This window comes from Magallana gigas, chromosome 3 (assembly GCF_963853765.1).
Source record: "Magallana gigas chromosome 3, xbMagGiga1.1, whole genome shotgun sequence".
Taxonomy (NCBI): domain Eukaryota; kingdom Metazoa; phylum Mollusca; class Bivalvia; order Ostreida; family Ostreidae; genus Magallana; species Magallana gigas.
In genome coordinates, this window is record NC_088855.1 from 42,492,589 (window position 1) to 42,503,517 (window position 10,929).

Below are 10,929 nucleotides of genomic sequence, written 5' to 3' on the forward strand. Positions count from 1 at the left end.
TAAAACAGAACATTGAAAACAAATTAAAATTTTAAGCACTTTACTTGAAATGTTTACAAAGCTGTAATTATACACATTTATTAACACAATCACATCACAAATAAATGTTAACATTGTGTACAAATGGAATAAAACTAACATACTTCTGCATTGGAAATAAATTATCACATTTTTCTCTCTCTCCTATTTGAATATTTGGATTTTCCTGCATCCTGCTCTTACTGCAACCTTTTTTGAAATGTGGACATTCATTCAAGAAAAGAGATTTAGTAGAAAGAAAATGGGATTTAAAAGAAACAAATTAAGCAATTCCCCTTCTTTGAACTTTGAAAAATGAAGTTGGATTTTTACTACAATATTTGAATCCCCATGTAGTCTACATGTAGTTTAAAGATGAAAGTACCTATCAAAGTAAAAAAACAAAGATTTTAAAAATTTAGTAAAAAGATTTACTGGAATATTTTTTATTCCATTCATAAATATAAACCCTGCAAGAATGGCTGGATAAACTTTGCCTTGACATTCATTTCAATAATAATAAAAATTCCAGGAAAGCTATATAAAGCTATTGGTAGGGTTTTCTTGTACATGTGTATTATTTTTTTGAGGGGGAACATATATATAATAATATATATATTCATTGTTAAGTTCATAACCTTTTAGAGAAACAGAGAACAAAAAATTGCTCTTGACCTGAGGGTATGTCATGATACTGACTCGTGGTCATTTTTCCAAGATGAAGGTAAAATTGCTCACACAGCATTGACTCAAAAGACATCTCTTTGTTCCAAGGAATAGTAGAGAAACTTAATGCAATTAAATAAGCTCAATGAAATAAAGCAAAAGGTTAATAAAAACTGTTATCAACACAGTTTACATTTCAATTAAAATAAACTTCTAAAAAATAAAATAATAAACAATATGTTTATCACAAAGTTCATTATATAATGAACAATATCCCAATATTAAAAAAAACAAAACAAGCAAGGGCATGACTCTCTCTGACTCTCTCATTTTTAAAAAGAATTTTAACTTTAATAAAGGGTATTATTTTAAAGGCATAAAAGAAAAAAAACTTAAAACCCTCCCACTAAGAGTTAAAAAATTAGACGTTAATGTTGCTTTGCGTTAGAACCATGTAGGTGTAATACATCTATGTTGCTGTGTATCCTCAATGCTTCTGTCCTCTGACCTTCATGGAGTTTTCCAGCTGAGTGGCAGTTAGTCTACATGTCCGTTGTACGGAGAAATCTTCAATCTCAAACACTGGCATTTCTTCAATCTGGAATGATTTGACATGCATGAATCAAATCTCTGAACTGTTAAGTACTGGGTAATTTTTTAATGCAATTTTCCATAAAGGATCTCAATCTAGTATTTGTGGCATAAAATGGATTTCACATGTATTGAATATTGAGTTAATGAGTATCAATGTGTACTTTTATTATTTTATTCACAGGGCTCAAAACCAATGCATGTGCTATGTTATGATAAAATCTGACCCTGGTCTTCATGTATGTAGGTTCATATACTGTACCTGAAAGAACTTGATCCAAATGTCTGAAAGGGCCTCGAGAAATCGCTCTTTCTCTGCTTCGTCATTGAAGTAAAAAACCCATTTATCCTGACTAAGGCCACCATCATGGGATTCAAACTCCTGTAAAAATGATGGCAAAAAGATAGCATGAACAATACATAATCAAATCTGATGTAGGGAGTGTCTAATTATCCTTTGGATCCAAGTTACATGACTGGAATTCACCCGTACAGCACAGAAGCACTTATTATTAAATAAATCCCACTTAATAATCATACTGGAACCAAATTGGGATATTGAATGAGTATAACAAAATGACCTAAAACTACTTGCACTATCACGCATTATTAATCAAGAATTATTTTTCGTAACTGAAAATCAACAAAAAAACCTTACCAGTATACAGTATGTGTTGATGGCAGGATCTACCAGGACACAGATTACGTCCGCTATATTGGCACTTCCCAGGGTTCTAAAGAAACTAATCTGAAGGTCTTCATGAAACATAAAGAGTTTGGTAGATGTCAAAATGGCACAGCAAGGAAGACAACTGGGCTTAGAGGCCTCTTTTTTCTACATGAAAGAGAAATCAATGAAAAATGAAAAAAAACTCGAAAGTCTTCTCAAGCATAGGGTGTTACACACCTAAGACCATGCAAGCACAAAACATTTATGAATCCAAAGCATTATACTTGTACAATAAGTTCCATGAACTTGTATTCCTACTTTAAGGGATTAAAACACAACCAATACACTGTAAAAATAAGATAAAAACTAACAATTCACAAGTTTAAGTCAAAAATAAATGTCTGCACTAGTCGCACCCACCTGTATACCCTCAGCAACAGCCTGACACAGTTTTTGCAGCCAATCATTGGCCTCTGTTTCATTGGCTAGAGCCAGTTGCCACGACGACCCATCTTGTTTGATGACCTCTATACAGTGGTCTCTGTCTGACTTACTGGCACGGCGACACCCAACACAATCGTCTCCCATGTGAACAAACATTGTTGGCTTCCCATTCTTCTCAGCATACATACACAGCATTCCATCTCTGTGAACAAAACAAAATATAGATGTGGCATGGAATATTGTACAATATTTTTTAAACTACATTAGTTTACAGTAAACCCCTTATATTTTGCATGTATTGGTATTTGTAAGAAAATTTAAAGATAAGAAAATGTGTTATAATGATAACTTATACCTACAAATAAAACAACTGCAAAAGCATATTGTTACATTCACTGTAGATTCATTTGACTGATTTTGTAACTGTCAGTTTACAAGATTTCATATCCTTTATTAATTAAGAGAGCCATATCTATACAATAACTTTATTCCTAACTACAGTTGTATCACAAAATCTATATGATTTTACATTACAAGACACATGATTTTTTTAAAGAAAATTAAACACATATAAGATACGACTTCCAAGGAACAAGTTTCAATGACACTGTTTAATGCAAGTGGAGAGTTAGTACCTGAGTATGACAAAGGCGGACTTCCAACTCTGGCTCTGTCCATAGATCAGGGACATGGGGTCCCCTACAGTGCTGAGGATCTGACTGCTAAGTCCGGACAACCCCCCGGACGCCTCCATCACGCGGTACAGCAGGTGCCCCTCCCGGAATGCTGTGTCCACCTTGTCTCTTTTGGATTCCAAATCTGACCCCCAGTGTACCAAGGAATAACAGGCGATCACTACATCTGAAGACTAGAGCAAGAAAAGTGGAAAATAATGAAGGTTCAATGCTGAGTGGGGTCACAGTAAAAAAATTTTTATCATTTTTCTATAATGTTTTTTTTTCTCAAAATTTTCAAGCTTTGTTCTTATGGTGAAATATTGATATACTTTTGTTCTTCTCCAATCTGATGTATAGATGATTTGATGTCAATGATTTCAAACTTTCCAGTATGTACATGTATTTATTATGAAGAACTTGAGTTTCTAAGGTTTCATACAATTTATTTGCATCACAATAAAATTACTGATGCACAGACAGACTTTAATACATACACTAGTTTAAAAGATGCTTAATTAATATTCATTTTATATAAATTGTATTTATGAACTACGATGTGGGTAAACAGTATGAGCAGACCTCACAATGGCTCTCCTTAGCTATGTGTTTCCGGAGTGCAATCATCTGAGTTTTAGCATCAGACAACACCATAGGCTGAGAGTCTTGGTGGTTCTTCATCTGTTCTTGTAGGCAGTCAACAATTGACCTGTTAAATGTAGTGGGCAAAACCTTATTTTTACATTCACTGTGTTCACACGGCAAACATTATCTGGTTAAATTTGGATTTCTGTTCTATTTATGAAGTAATGTATAGAGGAAACATGTACATAAACTAAAAAAAATAATTATGAATAATGTGAAGTGACTTGTACAGTCGTACCTGGTCACCAGCTGACTTCCTGTTGTAAGCCAGTACTGATTTCTACGGTTTTTACACACAATGTGGATAACCTGGTCTGAAATCGTTAGCTGAAATACAGAGTAAGAAATATCTAAATGAACCAACAGTCATCAAATGCAAGCAATTTCATAATGACACCAATCAATTCACAAACTAAGACTTTTTTCACTATCATTCATGTTAGATACAAGAAAATTCTAACATGTCTTTATTCAAGAGTCATCACAAACCTAGAAACAGTTACACTATACTATACTAGTATAATCTTTGATCAAATTATGGAAATCTTCCCCGACACACATGGGATTTCTAGCTCTACCAGATAACTTGTGTTGATACAAGAGGACCTCACCGAGATGTAGTCTATAGAGGAGTAGGGTACGGAGGAATCCTTGATGAATTTCAAGTCTGTCTGGTTCTGGTTGAGGAAGTAGATGCTGTGGTCAGTCAGGAGGATAAACACTGGGTGGTCGTCACCGTCCGTGTGGCCCAGCCTCGACACGTACATCTGTAGGTCAAAAGGTCATTCAATAATGTACTTGTTCAAAGAAAAAAAAAGACTAGCCGCGTCTGTAGTTTCCAGAATGGGCGATACAGTTCATATTTATTTCTTCATTTTGTCTATATGCATAATTACCATACATCAGATATCAAGGTGAATTGCAAAAAGTTTCTGATGTCATTCAAGCTAGAGAAGCGTTTGGTGTTAACATTTTTAATGACTGTGTGGAGTATACCAATTCAACAATAATTTATGGGAAAGTTTGAATTTTCTTAATTATGGGCCAAATTACCCTAGTCAGGCCAGGTGCACATCAAGTGAGCCTTGTTCATTCACAATGCCAAAATAACATAACATGTATAATTCAATCAAACTTCGAGAGTTTTTGCAGTATGTTTCACCCAGTACCAGGAAGAATTATCTGTCAATTGAAATACATGTAATACCAACCTGCTTGTGTCAATAGAAGGAGGGAGAAAGGGCATATATTCTACATGAAAATCTTAAATCAGAATTTTCTCACCCTAATAAACTGTTCCTCTGAGTTATCAAATACATTTAGCATCAGTTCCAGTCTGGTGTTGTTCTCTAACCTATGAAGAAAAATCCGAAGCAGTTGTCATCTCAAAGTTAATCCATGGAAGTGGGCGACACCATGTGCTAGTACACAACATATGAGAAGAGTTGTTTCTCATATGTTGTGTACTAGCACAACTAGTTAACTTATGTTAGTAAAGTTTTTTAAATTTAATTTTGAAACTAGAGGTACTGTGAGCAAGCTCACAATTGATACCCCCCACTAAGAAAAAAATCATAACGCGTGTATTTTTGCTATTACAGATAATATTGGATGAATCTATTTCACTGTCCATTTTCTATAAATAACAACTGCTTTATTTTTGAAAACTGTTAATTTTTAGCTTCTAATATTTCCATTAATACAAGACATGACACAGACAGAATTTAGCTTTTTTGAAACAATGACCTTGAACTTTCTCAATGGACCTTGGGTCAAGGTCATGACACACCCTTTAATCACAAGCAATCTTTGTGTGAAGTAAGAACTTCCAATGTTTCCCCATAAGAATGATATGGACCGGACACGAATTTTGCATATATTTTTTTTTTTTCAGTGACCTTGACCTTGCCCGAATGACCTTGGGTCAAGGTCATGACACACCTTTAGATCATAACAATCTTTGTGTGAAGTAAGAACTTCCAATGTTTCCCCATAAGAAAGATATGGACCGGACACGAATTTTGCATTTTTTCTGCCAGTGACCTTGACCTTGCCCAAATGACCTTCAATGACACTTTGTTTGCGGGGGGTATAAAAATTAAAATTGGATGTATTGGTACCATAAAAGTATTTTAAAGGTAAACTGTATACTACATGTATTGATATCTCATAAAATGCAGTTTGCCTTTTAAAGCCCAACTGCATTTACCTACATGACTTCCCCTGGATGAAGTTGGTTGCCCTCCTCTCCACTCAGCGCCAATTCCTCGGGTTCCTCTTCAAACATGTGTGGCTGTAACGGCACATCTGATTGGTTGATGATATGATCTACCCTGTCCTGCATCTGAGAAGCTGATGATGAACTCTCTTGGGCAGAAAAACTTGAGGAGTAAATGCTCAAGTCCTCTGATGCACTCTTTGTCACTTCACTGTTGTTGTCTCTGGAATCATTGTCTGTTTCTTCACAACCTTGAGCACTACTATCAGCCTCTTCTTGAAATTTTCCAGTGCTCCCTTTCTTTTGCACATCTTGTGCATACTGAAATGTTTGCTTAATATCACAGGCAGAATCGTCATGACTTTTAGATAAAGAAGAGCCATATTGCACATTCCCATTAGGTGATTTGTTACCATCTATTTCATCACACAGCTGTTGAGTGTGTAAAGTTTTATTATCAGGAACACTTTCTGTATCAACATTTTTAAAAATTTCACTGTCTTCATCAACCTCACTGAAATCATACTCAACTGGGCTCTGACTTTTGTATACATCCACTTCAGGTGTCTTGTTATTTTCACACATTAGAGAACTTTCATCCTTTGAATGCTCTTGCATATTGTTCTCTACATTATCATCTATACTCTCTTCAGAATCATTGGTCTTGTGAGAAAGATCATGATCCCCTATAGAACTCAGAATGTCCTTCAACTTATCTTCCTCTTTGAATTTGGAGACATACCCTGGTTCTTTGTCTTCTTCCTCTACTTTCACTTTAGGCTGTGGAATTTCTTCTGACTCAATCATGGGCCTTACTTCAATAGAATCTTCTTCATCTTCATTCAAAGGCTCCCTCAGAATCGGCGAGTTGGTACTCACTCGGCGAACATTTTTCTTTGATTTCCTCTTTTTCCCATGTTTACCATGACCTTTGAGTCTGATGACCTCAATTCCTGTATCATCTTCATTGTTCTCAATTTCATCAACCACAACTGAGTCCAGGCGGTCTGCTTTGTTCTCCATGTGATTTTCGCTCCTTAGTGAGTTTGGATTTGGGTCGATACTCGTGTCACTTGTGTCTGAGACTGACCAGGTGTCACCTGAGGAATGAGCAGCCTACAAAAGACATTACAATATTGTATTGTAATCTTGTAAATCAGTCTGCAACAAACAATAATACATTCAGATATTCTGTCTCCTTTCAATGCTGTATGTGGAAGTCAACAAAAAGAAAATCACAGTTAACATTTAGTACCATTATTAGGTGAGTAAAAAGTTTTTAAACAACTAAGTTACTGAAGTAATTAATCCACATTAGGTGTGAGTTATTCCATGCAAAGTATTGTATACACATAAAAAATGATATTTGACCAATTCAACAGTAACTATGTATTGACCAAGTTTCTGCTTCTACAAATTTGGGATGATTTTAATTTAAAATAAACATACCGGAACCTGTTGATAAAGTTCAAATCAATAAAAGGGAAAAAATCCAAGATTTCTTCAATGATTCATCAGCACTTTTAGAGAAATTCACAGAAATGAAAACAAACATTGTACAGAGATTCAAAATGGGAAATGTTGACATCTTTTCTCCATTTGGAAATACTCGGGACATCTTGCACAATTTTTTAACATTATTATCTGAATATTTTCATGTCAATGCGAAATCCCTAATGACTTTTTATTTAGGACTGTGTCAAAACCTGAAGTGATAGAAGGGGGCATTTCAAAACAGAAAATCTGGACTTTTTTGTGCTAGAAAAATAAACATAGTTGGGCACAAAGGTATTTATGATTATTGAGATATTACCCAAAAAGTAGTGGAAGCAGAAACTTGGGACAGAAGACAGAAATCAGTACCTGGGGTCTGATTGATGCTATGCTGTCCATACTGCATAGCGACACCCGGTCATCGTCCACAGAGCTGGAGACTTGAGATATGGACCGGGGACGGGCAGAGACCCCCATATCTAAGTAAGGAAGATCCTGTAAAGACACGAGGGAAAAGAGGATTATGGTTATAAAAGTAATGTTCTCTATTTCATTGAGATATTTAAATTATTTTTTTAGAAAATATTTGAATAAAATGACACATTAAGTTTCAGGAAAGCAAAATATGCTATAGAATGTTACATAAAAGTATCTGTAAATATGTTTAATCAGTTATCTTCATTCAACATTCCCTTTTCTCTTACAACATTCAAATAAGATGAATTATTGGAACTTTTATGAATATTTCACTCAGCTTAAAAAACTTACATATTCCAACTGAAACACAACATACTCCAGTCCTGCTGTTAGAGTCAGCAATACAGTTACACTCTGATGGAGAGAAACAAAATCAAAACTCTGGTTAAAGCTTTAACCTACCAGTTGTAATGTACTGGGATGTGAGTCAAAAACCTTTTGAATCATGAAAAAGCTACTATAAAGCCTAAACCAATGGTCCATCCACCTAAATCTCAGTATATTGAATAAACTTTAAAATATGTTTTTAGGTAGAGCATAGTATTTTATACAATTTTTTTGAAAATAAATAGTGTGGTGATTTTTGCCCTTATTGATGACCCTTGGATAGATTCTTAAACAAAAGTCAAAATGGATAATAAGATTTGGGTAAAATTTGTGAAATAATTATGTCAAAAGTTTTTCTACTTCTTAAAATCTAATCAAAAAAGAAAAGGACAGCAAATATTAATAAGCTTTATTCAAAGATGCGCACTTCATTATTTCATTTGTTTTCAGAGGATATTTACTTTGTTTTCTCTCATGTACATGTACCGGTACTCTGATTAATTTACAGAACTGCATTAAATTTTTCTATCAGGAAATTTTTAACACGATTCAAACAAATACATGTACTTCAAATTCCCAATTTGTAATAAATGCATGTCCATGAATAAAATGAAGATAATAGTCAGAGAGAGACATCAGCATAAAATGAGTACATTTACATCCTGTTTGTTCTTTTTAAAATATCAATTAAGTACCACTGCAAAAGTGTGACAGCTTAAAACTCAATTCTGCTTAAGGGCCCTCGGCAATAAGTCAACTGTTGTTTTCACATTCACATCATGCAAATTACAAAATGATGATTTTACATGAAAAAGAATGATAATTTGTGTCATCTGAAACGTTATCAAAAGAAGATATTCAATCTTAATTTATTTCTTTTTAAATAAGTTCATGATACATAACCTTTCTGTTTATAGCTATACATTGAAGTATGCGGGGAAATAATATATGCATGTGTACTTTGGTTGGGGCAAATATCATTTTCAAAACTTTTCATTTCAGGTAATTTGGGCAAATTTTAAAAAGTTAGATATTTCTATTTGACAAAATTAACAATAGACTGATGAGAGAGAGAGAGAGAGAGAGAGAGAGAGAGAGAGAGAGAGAGAGAGAGAGAGAGAGTATCATATAATATACTACCTGTTGATCCAGGAGAAGGGCTTCCTTCACATAGTACTTTCGAACTGTTTTGATATTTTCTTCATAGCATCTAATATAACTCTCCAATAAACAATCATTTAGAGCCATAAATAGCCATGATCTTCCTGCAATTCAATGTATTTGTTATAAAGAATATATATATAGTAATAAAGGGTATCATAGTCTGTTCCAGATTACAGTAAGAGTTAACCAAGGTCTTTGCTGATATTTTAAAATGTGTCTTTATGAATTATGATTATGAATGTATATAAATCGAGGAGGGAATTTTTTTTCAGTTTCTTCCCCAAATGCAATTTTTACTTCCTTTCTTGCATTTCTATAATAACATCACACTTTGTATTTTACCCAGAGATCATGTTGTTCTCCAAAGTCTAAAGATCACGGTGTTTTCCAAAATCTAAGGGACATACAAATAGAGGAAACTTTAAAATTGTTATACACTCTTTTTAATTTAATTAATAACTACCTCTTCCCATATCTGTTGTTACATGCTGGAGATGCTTTAAATCTTTGAGAGTTTGTTTATTTGTGAATTCGGATACAACCTTCCAATATCCACGCTGTATGTGCTTTAACCTAGATGAATATCAAACATGAAAAAGGATTAAAGCAAACGCTGCAACTAAAACACAGCTAATTGGCATTGCTAATTGAACTCCCAGGATATTTATATATATGTATCACAGAAATATCACATTAAATTATACGGAGGATATACCTTGAATAAATAATCCTACCCAAAGTAGATATGCAAACATAAAGACTTTTAAATAGATTAATACATAGACAAAATCATTCTATATATTAACAAATGCAAAATTGTTTTACTTTTTCATAATTAATGAAAAGGCCATTTTGATGCTGTAATATCTGTAGAGCATACAGTAACAGTAACAGTAATTTAATATTTATTCTCATTTGTTTATGTACATGTACAAAGTCCAATATCATTATTAAAGCTATTATTTGCACATCAATCTGCATACAAAAAAATAAGATTTATAAGAATTATGTTTACCCATGCAAAAAGACCCTATCAAGATTGTCACATAACCTCTGGCAAGACTCATCCTCGTTTCCAAGGAATACAGGGTTTTCTGGATCAGCTGTTACATATTTTCCCTGAATCTGGTGATAAAAAAATAAACCCAGCAGGCTTATAATAACACGCATTTGTTAAATTGTTTCAAGGGCAGCAATATTTTCATATTTCTAATGATGCATAAATTGTTAAAGGATCATAATATCTATATCACAATTCAAAACTGTCATCCTGAAAGACAATAACTTGATCTGTCATGTGACAATATACTCCTCTATTTTATCCAAACTTACACTTTTAACAGCTTTGGCAACGTTGTCGAGGATTTTTTCCTTAATTATATGCCTATCTGATATTGCTGCCATTGTTGATCATTTTGGTGTGGCAAACCATGCCCAAAGATCACAAATATATCACTTTTAACCAACTCATCATTCTCATTGAGTCATTGTTCCCTCTTTAGAGAAAATGAAAGTTGTCAGCGATTTCCGGTTTTGAGAAC

General features: G+C 33.9%; 1 protein-coding gene across 1 annotated transcript; it reads right to left on the bottom strand.

Moving 5' to 3' along the window:
• Positions 1-23: 23 nt before the first annotated feature.
• On the bottom strand, positions 24-10,929 carry LOC105334454 (pleckstrin homology domain-containing family M member 2). Its single transcript, XM_011437898.4, has 16 exons — positions 10,721-10,929; positions 10,404-10,513; positions 9,852-9,961; positions 9,365-9,489; positions 8,189-8,251; positions 7,790-7,915; positions 5,922-7,042; positions 4,993-5,062; positions 4,320-4,475; positions 3,947-4,035; positions 3,646-3,772; positions 3,025-3,257; positions 2,366-2,591; positions 1,934-2,110; positions 1,538-1,657; positions 24-1,282 (listed from the first exon to the last, which is right to left on the bottom strand). The coding sequence occupies exons 1-16, from the start codon at positions 10,790-10,792 to the stop codon at positions 1,172-1,174; spliced, it is 3,036 nt and encodes a 1,011-aa protein (XP_011436200.3). The 5' UTR covers positions 10,793-10,929; the 3' UTR covers positions 24-1,171.

What these genes read in the sequence shown, in the direction of transcription:
- LOC105334454 (XM_011437898.4), bottom strand. Translation starts at nt 10,792, where the DNA reads ATGGCAGCAATATCAGATAGGCATATAATTAAGGAAAAAATCCTCGAC. An exon ending in CAGAGGAACAGTTTATTAGG is followed by an intron (nt 4,476 to 4,992) that starts GTGAGAAAATTC and finishes TTTGACCTACAG; the next exon opens with ATGTACGTGTCGAGGCTGGG. An exon ending in TCCGCCTTTGTCATACTCAG is followed by an intron (nt 2,592 to 3,024) that starts GTACTAACTCTC and finishes TTTTGTTCACAG; the next exon opens with AGATGGAATGCTGTGTATGT.